We start from the raw sequence: 16,371 nt of genomic DNA, 5'->3' as shown, positions 1-16,371 counted from the left end.
GGATGCTGCTAAATTCGACATGCTGAGCTTCTGCAAAAGCTCAGCTCCCTCCGAGCCGTATTTAATACCCGTAAAGAATCTAAAGAAACCCTGATCGTTAATCCACCGCCAACTCAGTGGTGGAACAGAAGAGCAACACTGCTTAAGCATTTTAAGCATTTTAATAAAAGACATCAAATAATTAATGCAAATAAGTTACACTGGAGTAAATGCACTTGAGAAATTTATTTTTATTTTTTTCAAACATTAGTGTATCTTTGCTCGTTATCAAAATAATATAGAAAATGTGTATATATATTTATATAAACCTTCAATTCTCAAATCCCTTAACAACTGTACAGAATGAAAGCATTTAGCGTTTTAAGCTTAGCGTTCATATCATTTGGGTATTACCTCTCTTAAATAAAAACAGTCTACAACAATATCATCACAGAATGCCTTTTCGGCGATCAGAAATGTTAAATCGCAAATATATTTATAAAAAAATACAAAACAGGCAGTTTCTTTTTCTCAAGCAGCTCTGAATTTCAGTAGGAGGCTGGGCATCTTTTTTACTAGAGAGATGGACACACAAAAGCACTGTGCATAAACACCACAGCGAAACAGACAATACTTGTGCTGTTGAATTTGGTTTCAACCTCTTTTCCCCACTGTGACTGACCTCAATTCCTGGTCTAGTAAATAAATAGCATAGGTTTCAAGGAAGCTCCTGTTTAAGTAACCATGGAAACGAGCTTATAATAGCCTAGCTGGGTTAGGCCTTTACAAACACAAGGGAAGTTTCATTGAGCATTCCCGTAAAGGAACTGTACAAGGCGTAATTGCTGGGCGCAACAGACCAAAACTGTTAGCTTTGGTTCCAAGCAGGAGAGATGCCCTGTTGTAACACCTTAGCAAAGTAAATTAAATGTCCAGTGTACTGAACTTCATTCAAATCTCATGAACTAAAATTCAGCATCTTACAAATGTTGGATCAGGCTTGTGTGATGATCACTTTGGCAACCTGTTGGTTACAGGTTCCACTCTGCAATACTGCATTCAATATGAAGTAATTTCATTTTTAAAATGTGCAGCTTTTAATAAAAGAAAAATGTCCTTACATAATTTAAATATCGCACATATAATCGCAAATAAATTCAATTATATACACAGTAATGAACAGCAAGGCGCAGTTTTGAAACCACACAACTTAAAGCTTGTACATTTGTCCGTAAATGTACTTCATCTTTCTCCCTACAATTTGAAGAGGATGCCGAATTCAGTATTAATATGCACTTAGACTGCAAGGAAAGCTAGAGCTTTGCTTGTTTAAAAGAATCAGGAAAAACACAAAGCATCCTTATCTCACAATGGCCAATTAATTTAAGCAGAACAACTGAGAATCCTATTTCCTACAATGCAAACATAATTGCCAAGCTTTTGGGTGAGACTATAATTTAAATCCAAGCAAGAGACAAAACTTTTAACCCCTGATCAATTTCATATGTGATAGATTAACCCTTTTAAGCACCATTTTGACAACTGCAAAAACAACTGGCATGAGCAGAGTTTTAAAGACCACTGCCGTATACACCTGTGGGTAAAGAGCTGAATGTGCTGTTTGTACTGTTAACGCAGTTACAGTGTTACCTTTGTTATAGTTATAAAACCATGATGTCTGCTTCAAAAATAGTTATAAATGAACCAAGAAATAAACAGTCATATAAGACTAAGGCCCTTGGATTTTAAAAGGAGAATTTCATATTGCACTGAATGTCACTTTCAGTTCCTGTTTTTCAAATCAGTTCTTGAACCTCAGTTTTTCTAGAACATGAGACCAACTAAAACAGCCCAATGAGAAAAAGAACTGCAAAATACAATTACACAAAATAATAATATTAATAAAATAACAATATTATAACAACAACAATAATAATAACCATAAGTTCAGGAATATAAAAGGGCATTCATACATTGATTGTCTTGTAGAGATAAAAAGCATTTAAAAACATCCAAGGCATCAATAGTGACAAAATAAAAAGGAAATTACAGCACTTTTCAACACACCAAATCACATTGTTCTTTTTTGGCAGTCCCCTGCTTAAAGGGTCAGCTACTGAGAATATCAGTTTTCTAGCCCAGAAGGAGAAGAAACAATCCTTTTCCATTCAGTCAAGATTTTTTGCATTGAAAGTGGAACAATATCTCAACTGAAGCATTGCATGAGCTAGTCCAGAGGATGTTGGTCTCCACGTGTCTTAACCAAACCCTTCCGAATTAAGGGGGAGCTCCAGTACAGGTTTAGGGTTAACTGCGATTTCTGAGCCTTCGAGGCAACACTGTTAAAGTGCTCACTGGAGTGGGGGGGTCCCCAACTCTGCTGTCTGAGAGTACAGCCTTGAAAACACAGTCAAACAGAGGTGTATGTTTTTTTTAGGTGGACCTGTAAAAATGTAATCCGGACGTGCAATGGTGTCAGCCAGCATTAAGCTCTGAGAGGAGCAGGGGGAGCAGGACAGGCTGGAAAATAGACCAGGCTATAAAATTTCACAGATAAACAAAAGTGTCTGAAGGAGCCAGACCAAAAATGGGAGCAAGGAGGGGAAGCAGGCTCTGTGCTGTGCTCTGTGCTATGAAAAACAAATTTCCACGGTTGTGCAGGGGATATCCCTTGTCCTCTCACAAGGCCAAGCCGCACGCAGCTCTGCCTGGCTGGTGCAAAGCACCTTCCAGGCTCCCAGCGCGCCTTTTGGTTTCCATGGTGACGGCACCCCCACCGCCTCCACGCTGGGCCTCAGTGCCAGTCCTCGTCGTCTTCGTCCTCGCCCTCCTCCGACGACTCCTCGCTGCTGCTCTCCTCCGCCTGCGCTCCGTTCTGCCGGGCTGCCGCGGCCGCCAGGGCCGCCGCCTTCTCGTCCGCCTCCTTCTGCCTCAGCGCGGCGGCCTTCTTCTCCTGTTCGGCGTGGCTCTTCATGTGGGCGCTGCGGCTCTTCACCTTGTAGAAGACCCTGCAGAGGAGCACAGGCCGCGGCCGTCACACAGCAGGACTCTCGCTTTCTCACCCGGGGCCCTTCTCGTTCTCACGCCAGCTGAGCCTCACGAATGACTTCAGCTGCACCCCCTGGGAAGGCCCTTTCTTAAAAGGGTAGGCCAGGGTTGACAATTTTGTTATTAATTATTATTATTAACCCCCCCCCAGGATGTGGAATCTCTAGTTGTATTTTCCATGTCGGCTCTCTGCGACGACCCCTGCAGCTGCTCTCAGCAGGGAATGGGGAAGTGAGGACAGACTCCTCCGGCTTGCCCACCTTCAAGCCTCTCAGCTTTGCATCCCCATACCAGTTGTTAAGAACCTACTGGAGGAGAGGCGGGGTCCTCGCCAATAGCAGCGCATGCCTGCAAGTGCCCAGAAGGCCACAAGAGTGCTGTTGAGAGCCGAGAGAGCCCAGACCAACAAATCCCTCCCTCCCCTTAGCGCCACTTGGCCAATTCTGTGTCACCCCTTGGGGAATCCCAGTCACGACTGGCTTTTATTAATACACAACCCGCGCTGGCACCTGAATCACAGAGTTCAGCTTGCGCTAGGGACAGTGCCTTTATGGACTGAGCCATTCAGGAGGCCCGAAGCGTTTCACTGACTGGCCTGCTTACAAAAATATTTGTCATCTGACCCTGCAAGTTCTGCATCACCTGAATGGAAGTGCAGCTCGATGGCATCACTGCAGTCCTGCAAGTGCACAGAAAGTTCCTGAAGCCCCAATGTGTCTATCTGTTGAGATTTCTAGCCCACTTATCCTAAACCTGTCCCACTGTAGTAACATCGCCCACTGTCTGGCGACACCACTCAAGCTTCAGCTCAGAACATCTGGGCCTCCGTTCTCAACCCCATGCTCTTTACTGTGTGAGCTGCCCAGAGACCTAGCGTTTTTTTAATTCCTATTTTTAGCTGTTAAAAAGCTGGATAGGGTTAGGAATTAGCACCTAGCCTGTCCCAGTTTACAAGTTTGAGAACTCCCACTGTTTAGGCGAGTTTTAATTTAAGCAATTTGGACTGTGGAGAATAAACAGGGTTTATTCTGAGAGTGTTTGAATTTCCACCAGAGTATGTACTTTAGGTCACTGACTGGTAAGCTAGTAAGGGTCGTTTAGAGAGCCGCAAGCAAACAACAACAAAAGAAGGAAGCCAAGGACAGGCTGAACATAAACTCTGTCTGCTAAATCTCTTGCCAGCCATCTATAGCATATGTTTAAAAAAGGTTCATCCAAGCAAGTGGGTCAATTAGTCTAAACATAGCTGCAATTGAAGGCCAGAAAGGAGACAAGGCAGAAACTTAGAGTACTGTTAGATTCTTTCAATCAAGAAAGCACAATGACGTACAATTCTGTAGCGCCTTTCCTAGCTGAAAAAAAGCCCAGCTGAATTGGTACCCTAACATTTACTTCGCTCTGTGGCAGTATTCAGTTGCTAATTTTGCAATACGTTGCCAGATACCATCAATTATTTTGTGAATCTTGCCATGTAGCAAATTTCAGTTAGCTGTTAAACATTAGGGAGCAGGTTTTTATGATCTACACACTCCAAAAATTCAATTATCTACTAAAACGTCTGCCTGTACCAATCATGATAAAACAAAGTGTTTGTACCTCACATAGAACATGAGAGCTCAGCTTGTTATCTAAAGTTGATTTGTAATATTGCCTCAGTTCCTCTGCCCCGCCATGATTAGAAAAAAGAGATGCTTGGTTTTGTACCTGGCATGAAAAAAACACTTTAGACCCTTTTCCCATTAGTTCACAATGTGTTGTTGTCTCATAAAATGAGAACTTAAACTCCCAGGGCCCTGTACAGGACTTTGAGCCCTAGGTTTATAGTAGTCTAAAGGGTTATTTCTTCCATTGAATTGTTCATTACCAGGAATCTATTGTGCAAGACAATTCAAAAACTAGGAACATCAGACCAAAAAGCTTGCCATACTGAAATCTACAGACACAAGGTGAAAAGGCTGTGCTGATTCAGATACAGTTGAGGGTAATTCAGGTGGAATGTTACCTTATATAATACTTTTCCCTCCATATTCTGGTACAATTATTTACTTTTGTTTCTTCCAGTTAATAAAGCAGCAAAGTGGATGTGCTGACATGCCATTCTGTTTCCTTCTCGTGTGTTCAAGTTGCTAGGAAACGGTTGTTAATAACAGGTTCTCTGCACAGTACTGAAACACTAAAGAATCTGTATGCCCTAGTCTATTCTTGCCATGAGCTCTTCTAAGAGAAGGTTTAAGAAAGGGGTGGGGAAGAACATAAACCATTACTCATCATTTACAACTAGCAATATGACAGTTTCCTATTAGAAGGCAGTAGTTAGTGCCTGTGACAACAGACAAACTAATTTCTACAGCAAGCAAGATCTTCACTGCAGGTTTATATACCATACAGAGCAGTCCAGATTTGTATTTAAATTTGATCACTTTTCGTATGCAGAACTGAGAATTTAAGGGGAATGGTTTTCTAATTTATCACAATAAATACAGTACTGTTTTCTCTCTTAGCATATGTGAAAAAGATCAGTCAGTGTGGATTTATTGTTCAGTGTAGCCAGGAATAATCCAAACAGGTTAACCTACCATGAAACATGGAACACAATAACATGCTTATTGCATGTCAAAACAGATCAATTAATCTTTATAAGGGAAAGCTGTTTTACACCGCTCGTATACGAGAGTGAAACCAGCATTGAACTGTAAAAAGACAAACGAGTCAAAATGGAATAAGTGTTTATGTCAACAAACAAACAGGATTACATGCTGATTGCTCTACACCCTACATAAATGTAATCGAATAAGAGATGGTCTTATTGTATGTATATGTATAATCTAAATGTAAAAACATCAAAATGTTCCAGCTTTCCCGGACGCCAGAGTTATCATTGCTCAGCTGTTGGGGGGCAAAGGATGTAGCACACACCAAAAACATCTGTGATGCAATCTCCACTTGGATTTGTGACTAACCTAGAGCTCGCCAAATGTAAAAACTGACACTCACTGGAAAGAAGTTTAAACGAGTCATTCATGCATTTTTGTTTGTTTTACATTCCCTGCCTTTTCACAACATACACATTTTTTAAAGTGCTAAATAGGTTTAGTAGGAATGCTGACCTCAACCTATGCTGCTTCTGAGGTACAGTAAGTCAGTGGGATACACAGGGTCTCTTCAGCCCTGACCTGTGCTGTGCGTCAGTGAAGTGTGTGCTGAATGGCAATTTCACAGACACAAGTGACCCGGCTTCTCCACTAACATGTGACAATCTGACCTCAGCAAACAGGAGAACAGGAAATGCAGAACATATTTTGCAAATGTAATAGACGATTCAATGGTGAGAGGCCATCATAAAAGTTTTAATGTTTAAGATTATTCTTAACTTCCACAGAAACTCGGAGTGCGAATATCTGCCTACAAGTCATCACAGTTATTGTTACTGGACAACAAAAGCAGACCTGCTCTTCCTAATGACCACTAGCCACAACAGGAAAGTTTACGGAAAACTGATGAATGAAAAAACAAACTTATGAACTAGAGTCATATGTTGCCTACGTTGCTTGAACTTAACAGCGCCCTTTGATTTTGCCGTTTAAGCTATCAAGAGCTACCAAGAAGAGGACAGAAATGGGGTGCTGTTCTACTCAGTTTGGGTGTTGGGTGATTAATGTAAAATAACAGAGGACATTACCAGAGCATTTCATTACTGAACTCTGAAACTTCCAAAAAAGGTCAAGGGTCAGGACTGATTTCCCCTAGATTAGATGATAGCGTGGGTCTGCAATCTGGCCCATTAATGTCTCCCCAGCTATGGTACTGGTCACTCACCTGCCACATTTTTTGCAGGGGAAAATATTCTCCTGGTCTTGGCCTTTGTTGACGGTAGAGGGTGCAGCTTTCTTCTTGTCTGCAGCAGTAGGTTCCTGGCGTGGTTTCGGCGCTGGGGCAGGAGGTGGGGGCTGGGGCGCCTGCCGGTCTCTCTTCTTCTCCTCGCCGGGCGCCTCCTGACTCCTCAAGACCAGTACCTCGCCGGCCTGAAACAGCCGACACACAACGCCATCAGCCTCGCGGAGATTTGGAGAACAGGCCTGCACAATGTGCCTCACAGCTACAGCACACTACTGGGCCAAAATGCCCTTGGTATGATGATGGGCACAAAAATAACAGCTTATTAAAATTTATATAATTATATTGGAATTGACAATCCAATTTACATTTTTTAAAGGCTAAAATTAGGAGTGTCATAGGAGCATTTGTTTTATTTGTTAAAAAACAAGAAAAGTAAAACCCAATACCAAATACAGATAATGACAGCTCACAGACTAAGAAATGAGAGAGCATAAAAACCCATGCAGGTTTTGCAGAAAATGCTGTCACAGTTTTTGCAATAGTAAAATGTAACCTATATACTTCCTTCCACAAGAACACTTCTGTAAATATGAGCAACCAAGTATGATCTTGGTCTCCACCCTACCGCATAACATATATTTGTTTTGGCTGCCAACAAAATCGTTTTCCTATCTAGCTCATGGACTGGCTTGTATGGGTATGAACAGAACGGTGAGCTAGCTATGCAGCTGTGGTGCAAACAGAGTTGATGGAATGTGCACTGAAATAACATGAGGGTTGTTTGTATTGGGGAAACGAGGCCAAACCTGCTTTGGTTTACAGGGTTGCTTGCTCCATTCCTCAGTCTCCAATTATTTAGCCTAACTAAAAATCTAATTCAGTCTTTTGCAACAGTTTTCAGTTTAAAATCATTTTCACCTTTGGTGAAGTTTCTCATACATAAATCTTGCATTATTTGTGGAAGTGAAAAACCTGAAAAGGTCTAACAAAACAGTGAGCTAGTCCAGGCAAGTGACCTAACTGGGAAAGAAAAGGGAATAGGGTTGGGCAGCCCTGCCCCAGTGCATTCTGAAGGATCTAGATTATTTCAATAGTTACAATCAGTCAACACTAGAGGGCAGTATCCCTACAGAGCATTATGCACAGGAATCAACCAACTCCAGTTCATGTATAAAATGTACAAGACGTCGTGCATTCACTGCTTAAAAATGCTTAAGAACTTCTTCAAATGGAAGGTGACATGACATCAAATTCAGCAGAGTAGCATTCCTGCCTTTCACAATAACAAATTATTTAATTGCTGCTCTCCATATTGATATAAGTTCTGATTTCAGGTGATTTCAGCTTTACATCCCTTTCTCACACAGTGTCATTTGAAAGAATAAATGTATGCATCATGAACTGTCTGATTCTTCATGCTGATGCAGAGTTATCTGTCAGATGTATGATTTTTGTAAATTTCAGAACAGCTGTGTTCAAGAAGGTGTCTTGGATTTAATATAAAAAACCTCAAACAGCTCAGAAACACATAAGACACCATTAAAAACTCACAACATTTCAGACGTTTCTTAACCCCCAGTCTTATCAATGAAGGTGACACACAGCTGTGACAGTGAGACCTATGAACTTGGGGAGCAGCTCGTCACTCACGTTTTCGCAGGCCTGGAGCGCCTGTGTCACTTTCGGAGGGCTGGGGCCTTGCCTCTTGTCTGCCAGCTCCACCCACTTCCTTTTCTCATCTTCATCTTCCTCTTGTGCAGTGTCCCTGACAGCGGGCTCATACCGCTGGGAACTCTGTAGGCCAGAGAGCCAAGAGGCTTGGTCTCATTGTACAACGTAAAAATCACAGCTGTGCAAAATGCCAAGGTCAGTGGTGATGACAAAAGGGAAAGTTGGTTTAATCAAAATGTCTCATCTACTCATCCTTACAGATCGCTTCCTACATCTTAATTGTGGGTATCGATTAGCAATCTGAGGAATCTCAGACACTATGGCCCAGTAGACCTTCATGATAAATGTCCCTCACCCACTCAGTAGCAACCTCGCTGACAGCACACTATTAGAGGACTTGATCATCACCCTGTTTCAGCACACGTAGCCTTTCACTTAAAAAAAAACTTAAATTACATCACCATTTGTTGGTGAAGCATTTTGCAAGTCCACTATCTGCACTACTCTTCAAAGATAAATTGTGCTTTTTTTTTTCCTGTGAGGGCCAGATGAACATCCACTTTGAAATGACACCACATCCCAAACTGACCTTCACATTTACTTCCACCTCATCCTGCAGACTCTTCCCTTCTGCCGGTTCAGAGTCTCCGTAAATCAGCGTGCCGTTGCGTCCGATCTTCACCTGTTTCTTGTAGGTGTAGTAAAACTCCACGCACTGAGCCACCGTCTTCGTCCTCACCTGAACAAAGAACCACATTTTACTGCCAGCAGACAGTGACCCCCCTTCTGCAGATACATGTTTTAACTGTTTTCAGATCTTTCTGGAAAACCACTAGAGGCCATTTGCTCTGAGTATGCCCATGTTAAGTACAGTCTGACAGAAAATGTACAACATTTTAAGTTGTTTTGCTCCTCTTAGACAGCCAAGGAGCGATATTTTAGGTTGCTTTCCTCCTTATTTTTGCAGGTACACCATACTGCATACTGAACATCACAAATACACAAACCAGAGTGCAGACACTGGACTTTGATGGCAGGGAATACTTCAATTCAGGCATAAACTGCTTGTGATTCAGAGCTCTCTTGCACTAGAAATATGCGAGAGGCTGCTCTTGAGTGTGAAAAAACAACTGCATTTATTATTTCCCATTAAGTTTTAGCTCTGAAAAACAACGTAATGCACAATTTTGAGACTTGGGTGCTTTAAGTGCTGCGTGGATTAAAATCAGATGAAAATGCACTTGTTTTATATTGACTCTTAAAAGCGTTTCCTGCCTATGTAGGATATCTGAACAACGGTTAGCCTGAAAAACCTACACAGAATAATACTCAGAGAACCACATAAGGTAAAAGGTAATGATTTGTGATTCTGTCATGATGTACATGTGGCAAGATCACAATGGCACCTGAAAGTATTTCGCCGCCCTTTTTTACAAATACTTAAGATATGCAGAAGTGTAAACTAAACGATTTAACAACTTTTGCATTTAATTTTTCAAAACGATGGATTTTTTGAAATATTCTACAATGTTATTGAAGATTTGTCCCTTTAAAGCATTGAAAAAAAAATCAAGTGCAAGAGCCAAACATGGACTTGGAGAACAGAAGCAACAGGCTTAGTTTTGCCAAATAAACTCCTTAAATGTCTCACGGTCATGATAAGAAATGATATGACAAAGATGTCTGACAGTTTTCTCAAACTAACACAGAAATGTTTTCACTGTGAAAAGGCTAAACATTTTTGCAGGAAATGTCAAAACCCAGAAATACAGAGAATTGTAAAACTAGCTACTGGTATCTAAGGAGGTCATGGTGAAGGGTGTGGCCATTTATTCAACATGGCCCTTAAACACAAGTAGAAAAAACTCTCCAGCTCACCAGCTTCTGTACCATGAAGAAGTCTTTCTTATAAGCAGTGATTCCTTTGTTGAAATACCGTCTCTCTGCAGAGGTCCACCTGTCTGACCCTGTGAAGGAAGAGAGAGTGAGCGGGCCTGACCAGGTGGCCGCTTGCTCTGCTTCAGGAGACACGCAGGCTCTGCACTGCTCATAAAGCTCATCCATGACAGGACCGGAAGCCACACACACCACACTCTCTTCCATCACTTTCACAGTCAGTGAACAGGGGTTGCCATTTTTGAAAAACACAGGGGTTTCAAAATAGTCCTAGTCCTTCTAATATTAATCCCCAAACATAGTGGAACTGTCCAGGTTTCCTCACCACGGGAAGATTGCCACTCCAAGGAAGGCCTCCTTTACAGCAGCAGTGCAATTATACTTTGTCTACTTCTAAATGGGGTTTTGTTATGAGAGCAGCACCCAAGAAGCACTGTCGCCTCTTAGTTACGTCTTTGACGTAAAGTTAACGCCAAGTTACTTTGAAGTGGCTTGAGTGGGACCTGCAGGACAGCGGCACTGAATAGATCTCTAAAAAAAGACAAGTTTTGAAAACGCACATCATGAGTTTATGGTCAAAGTTTTTCCAAGTTTCAAAGCTCTTGTGTGTGAGTGTCTCCATCGACACTACCAAGATGGCAGCCACTCCACCCTTTAATTGTCTGTCCTGGTTTTCCTAAGGAGGAGCTTATCTCATGACAGAAAAAGAGGAACATATTTTTACGAACTGCAGCCAGATCACGTTATAAACGATTAACCACTCTGCATGGTGGTTCCTCTCAGGTGGCTAACCAGCGGAGGCACTTGACTGTAACAGCGATCGCCCAAGAGGTCATGCACCACTGGTGTGGTGGGGAGGAGGGGGATTAATTGGCCAGGGACTGTCGCGGCTCTCGGTGACACAGCAACCCCTGTGACGGCCAGTGCACTTTCAGACACGTGGTGCCTTCTGGAGCGACGTGTCGTTAGGCACTGAACCTCCGCTACAGGGCTGTGGTGCCATTAGGCTTTCGGGAGGGCTGAGGAGTTTTCCTGCACTTCTGCTTTCTACCCTGTGTGTGGTCACAAGGTCCATAGCAAGATGGGGAAACCATACAAGTGGGTGTAATTAAAATAATTTGTATTTCTACATTTTTGAAAGAAGAAAAGACATTTAGCATTTTCCACAGCCATGTCACACATAAAATGTACAGTCTTTGTACAGATGCAATATCAAAACATGACACAATGCCAAGCACAAAACGGCACTGGCTCAAACACTGCAGTACAACTGCCTCACAGCTTTTTATCCCGAAAGCTTGTGGAAGTGTTGTAGGATGACTGGACAATTTTATCATTGCTTAGACTGCTGCTAAGTGCAACATAGCCAGATTCTACTGTTGACGGTTTTTTATGTCAATTTATGCATCTAAAAAAAACCTCTTAAACACAACCACATATAGCTTTTTTTTTCATTAAAACCGCAGTACAACAGCTTTTTAATGGCGTGGTGGGTCAACATCCTGCTTTGACCCACCAACCAAACAACCGTGCTAAACAAGCATGAAACAGCAACAGAAGAACACAAAAGGTAACATGGTTTTAGTACCTGAATAGTGATAGTTGCCAAGAGGGTGATTCTTGGAGAAAATGGGCTTCTTTAAGAGCAGAAGTGTCAGGGCTTCCTAAGAAGGCAAGACAAGAAACACACCTGAATGCAGAGGCTGAAAGAGATGTTGATTTAATTCCAAAATCTGGTTCATAAACAGACATACTCCTACACTCTTTTAGAATTGATTGTAAGGATGCTTACAAACACTTCCAAAAGTAAACATTTGAAAGCTGCTGCTAAATGAAAGATAGTAAATGGTTATTAAAAGGAAAGATACTTAAAGCAGTTTTTCGTGTACTTCAAAGTAGTAAAGAACAATTTATATTTTTGCATGTATGTACCTTGATTTTTATTGGTCATGCATAATAACGTGAGAAACAAAATAACACTATTATTTAATCTTATTCAACTGTAAATATGAAGATAATAAACAAGACAAGAGTCACCCATAGAACAGAGGCTGCAGCAGAGCTTGGCACTGCTGGAGTAGTACTGTCAGACCTGGGGGCTGACAGTCAATCTGGACAAGACCAGAGTCTTCACACTGAACAACAACACATTGGAACGCACATCCACCTACACATATCTTGGTCTGACTATCAGCTCATAGGAGTTTTGACCTGGCAGTAAAGGCACTGAGGGAGAAGGTACATTGTTCTTTCTTTTCAATACCATCTCTTTTTTACAAGAATCTGGCTCTAACTATGTGAATGTCTAATCCAACCCATTGCCCTATATGGCAGTGAAATGAGGGGTCCACTCACAGATCAGGATTACATAAAATAGAATAAACACCCTATAGATATTCAGCCCTGCATTAATTGTTAGTAGTTTTTCTCTGCACACGTGGGATGTTTTTACACAACATACAGAAGAGAGTAATAAACTATGGCCTACATCTCAAAAGCAGTGACCAAAACTCCTATCACAACAAGGCCCTGCTGAGCCAAGAGCTAAGCATAAAGAAGAGCCCTCTGAGCTAGCTGGTCCTAAAGCTCACTGCACCAAGGCACACGGATACCACCCGACCTCAGGACCGCACTGCTAGAGTGCCCCCAAATCAGAATCAACAACACCACAGCACAGATCAAACACACAAACACAACATCAACTGGAATGCTGCAAAACCCTGTACAGACAATACATACTTGCCAAATACTTGACCAAGGTAAAAAACAACAAAAAGAAACTGACCTAGACAAAGTACAGGCTCAGTGACCACAATCTGACCATAGAAATTGGGCAACACAGGCAGACCTGGCTGCTCAGAGAGGAAAGTTTGTGCTCCCACTGCCAGCGGGCAGAAACGGAGACAGAGATGCATTTTCTGCTGCACTCTAAGAAATACTCTGGGATTAGACAAATATTTTTTCCCCGAAATTACAAATCTAATCCCAGAATTCCCACATCTGCCAGAATCAAAACAGCTCCCAATCCTACTGGGAGTTGGAGGGGAGGGCACTCAATTGAGCTCAGCAGCAACTGTCACAACCTGAGGAACAGTGAGCCAGTCTCTCTACTGGTCTATGTGTTGTATTGTACATCTTACGTTTTATGATGTGTTTGTATTGTAAATGTCTGTAGATGTTATTTTAATCTCATCTGCTTTGGCAACACTGTAATTCAGGCCAATAAAGATGTTTGAACTGAACTAAGGCAGGACACCATAAGCAAAGAACCACATAAGAAATAGAAGTGGAAGCCATACCACATTTGGATTAACCCCATCAGTAACACCCAGAAAACTGCTTTACTGCTACACTGGCTGTTCTGTGGCCAATTACAATCTACGTTTCTTCAACTAGGGAGGTGAGGTACATTGACCGACAACAATAGTGCTAGTGTTTCTCTAGGTAGTGAGGGCCTTAGTGAGCATGTAGGTTACTCTGAGGTAAAGACTGTATCCTACAAAACTAAGTGAACATGACGGATCATGATCAATTTTGTTAACTAGGTGCTAGATTTGAAATTAATTCTTTTAGTCCTGTAAACCCCCACAAACACAGAGAGGAAAAAAGAGCTCAGAGATGACCTATATATGATATGACCATAGCCAGTAAACGAGCAGTATCTCTGGTGAAAGCTGCTTTTCAAGACATGAAATTTATAAGCGCAAATCCTAATCCTCACTTTACAGTACCTCTGGAACACATCTTTGAATTGCCCAGGCCTGTACTTGTCACATAAATGAGAGGAAGATCAGTTTAAAAACCTGTACAAAAAAAACCAAAATCCAGACTGACAAAAAAAAGATTTGAAAAAAACTTTAGTAATTCTGAGCCCTAACCACAGATATTTAAACAATTGAAAAGCTTTTTGTTTTTCAAAGGAAGGCTTCCTTTATAGCAGCAGTGCAATTACACTTCATCTTCTAAATGGTGTTTTGTTTGAGAGTAGAACCTAAAATGCACTGTAGCCTCTTCATTAAGTCTTTTAAGGTTTGGTAAGAGCGGATCCTGTGGGACAGTGGAATTGAATAAATCTATGGAAAAGACTAATTTTGTAAATGTTTTGATGATGATGTTTTGTTTATGGCCAAAGTTTTCAAGTGTCAAAGCAAAGATGCATTTCCTTTTTTTACAGTAAGTTAGCTATGAAGTATATAAAGCCATAAAGGAAGATATGTAGTTAAGATTTGAAATGCTGGAACAATACAAATACAAACCTTGAGATGTACAAAAATAAAATAATCGAGCAAATTTCTTTTCTTACAAAAGGCATAACCTGTTAAGAAACAAATCTAGAACTGCCTTTAACGGGGATTTACAAAACAAGGAACTTTTGTTTCCCCACTTGATCAACCTGCAAATTAACTGCATCCATGCCTGAAATTTCAAGAAAACACACTTGAAAACCACAGCAATGGGAACCACCCAATGGGAACAGCACATGTTCACACTGTTATTCCAGTTGACCAAGTCATGTGAAAAGCCATTATAAAATGCTGCTGAAGGCATACGTGAACAAGATTCCCTCATTCTGAGGAGTGTAGGTGTCATGTTTATCTACTGTCCACTGTACAATGTAGATGGATTAGACACACCGTGCTGAGACCAATGCAGGCCTACAGTGAGGTGCCACATCAACCAGCGCACTGCCAAAACACTCTGTTTCGTTGGGTGTTGGCTGGGAACCACCCCAAATTATTTTCTAGATTTTATTGCCAGATTAATTAGAGAATTGTGAGTTTGTCCTTGTCTAGGATTTTCTTTTATTAGTAATTAATTATATTTTCATTCATTATTAAGTTTTAATAAGGTTGATTATTTAAAACTCAGAATGATGGGTACTGGACATCGAAAGCCACTTTAACATCATATTTGGAAACTGCTCCTCCCTCAAAAATGCTTCAGTTCTGAAACATAAAGGCCCAATTTGTGGATATTGTGCATACAGTAAGTACTGCACTTACAAAAAATTAGCTGCATCACTTTTTTTCTTGTGATTTTTTCAACTTTTATAATGTTCTTGATTAACGATCAAATTAATGAGTTTTTTTTAATTCCCCATATTATTATTGGATATTAGTCACTCTAGATAAGGGTCCTTGCTGAGCAAGGAAACAACAGTAATAAAATGCTTGAATGAAACTGCCGAGTTAAACTAACTGAAGCATTTTGGAATTAAGCAATATTTAATGTTAATTTTGTCAAATTCACTAATGCTAGTAATAAAAAACTTGGTTCAACTCTAACAAAATTTCATAGCTTAAATGGATGTTTTTAATTTGACAGGGATTTTAAATCAGATAAAACTTTACAGAAAAGGTTATAAAATGTATTAAAAAAATTTATGATTTTTAAATTACATGCTCATTGAATGTGGTGTAAATGACAATTTGTTGTACAAATTCCTAGACAAGCACAAACCTGTTTGCAGAAAAGACTGGTGAAAAAAAACATTGAAGCAAAACAGCACATTATTCATTTGTATGCTCTTCTAAAAAGGGTGACAAGAAAGCTGAAGACGACAGAAAAACATTTCCTGGAGAACATTCATGTCATCACAAAAGTGCTGAAGCACAAAAGTATTGACTAGTGCTGCTGTAAAAAATCCTGCTCGTAAACAAAAACATCCTACCGTTCACCCTAATTTTGTTATTTTTGTTGAAAAACCACTCAACCAAATCTGCAAATCTGACACATATAGATTCAGATTAACAGGAGGAAGGATTAGAAAACTTTTTTTTTTCAGACTGATACAGATGCTTCTGCATTTGATCTATAAAATACATACATTTTTTACTAAGATTGTCATAAAGTAAAAGAAAAACAAAAAAAATATATCACACAGGGAAAAATATTGACAAATCGGATTTTGGATTTTTCATATTCTGATTAACTGAGAAA

The 16,371-nt window shown here is 40.7% G+C and overlaps 1 protein-coding gene and 1 long non-coding RNA gene across 4 annotated transcripts in view; one reads left to right on the top strand and one right to left on the bottom strand.

Annotated features, from left to right (window-relative positions):
• The window catches only part of LOC148653566 (uncharacterized), a 154,290-nt gene that overhangs the window by 19,030 nt on the left and 118,889 nt on the right, over nucleotides 1-16,371 (top strand). The window lies entirely within an intron of this gene.
• mideasb (mitotic deacetylase associated SANT domain protein b) overlaps nucleotides 213-16,371 on the bottom strand; it is a 41,130-nt gene continuing 24,971 nt past the window's right edge. For all 3 annotated transcript variants that reach the window (XM_088648743.1, XM_088648744.1, XM_088648742.1), the window contains exons 8-13: nucleotides 12,020-12,095; nucleotides 10,414-10,502; nucleotides 9,125-9,274; nucleotides 8,515-8,658; nucleotides 6,844-7,049; nucleotides 213-2,987 (exon numbers count right to left, since the gene is read on the bottom strand). In XM_088648743.1, coding sequence (XP_088504869.1) covers nucleotides 2,774-2,987; nucleotides 6,844-7,049; nucleotides 8,515-8,658; nucleotides 9,125-9,274; nucleotides 10,414-10,502; nucleotides 12,020-12,095 — 879 coding nt within the window. In that variant the 3' untranslated portion in view covers nucleotides 213-2,773. The remainder of the gene's footprint in view (nucleotides 2,988-6,843; nucleotides 7,050-8,514; nucleotides 8,659-9,124; nucleotides 9,275-10,413; nucleotides 10,503-12,019; nucleotides 12,096-16,371) is intronic.

Source organism: Lepisosteus platostomus, chromosome 10 (genome assembly GCF_059453375.1).
Source record: "Lepisosteus platostomus isolate fLepPlt1 chromosome 10, fLepPlt1.hap1, whole genome shotgun sequence".
NCBI classification, from domain to species: Eukaryota; Metazoa; Chordata; class Actinopteri; order Semionotiformes; family Lepisosteidae; genus Lepisosteus; species Lepisosteus platostomus.
Note: the sequence above shows the minus strand (reverse complement) of the source record. Positions and strands in the feature narration are given on the sequence as shown.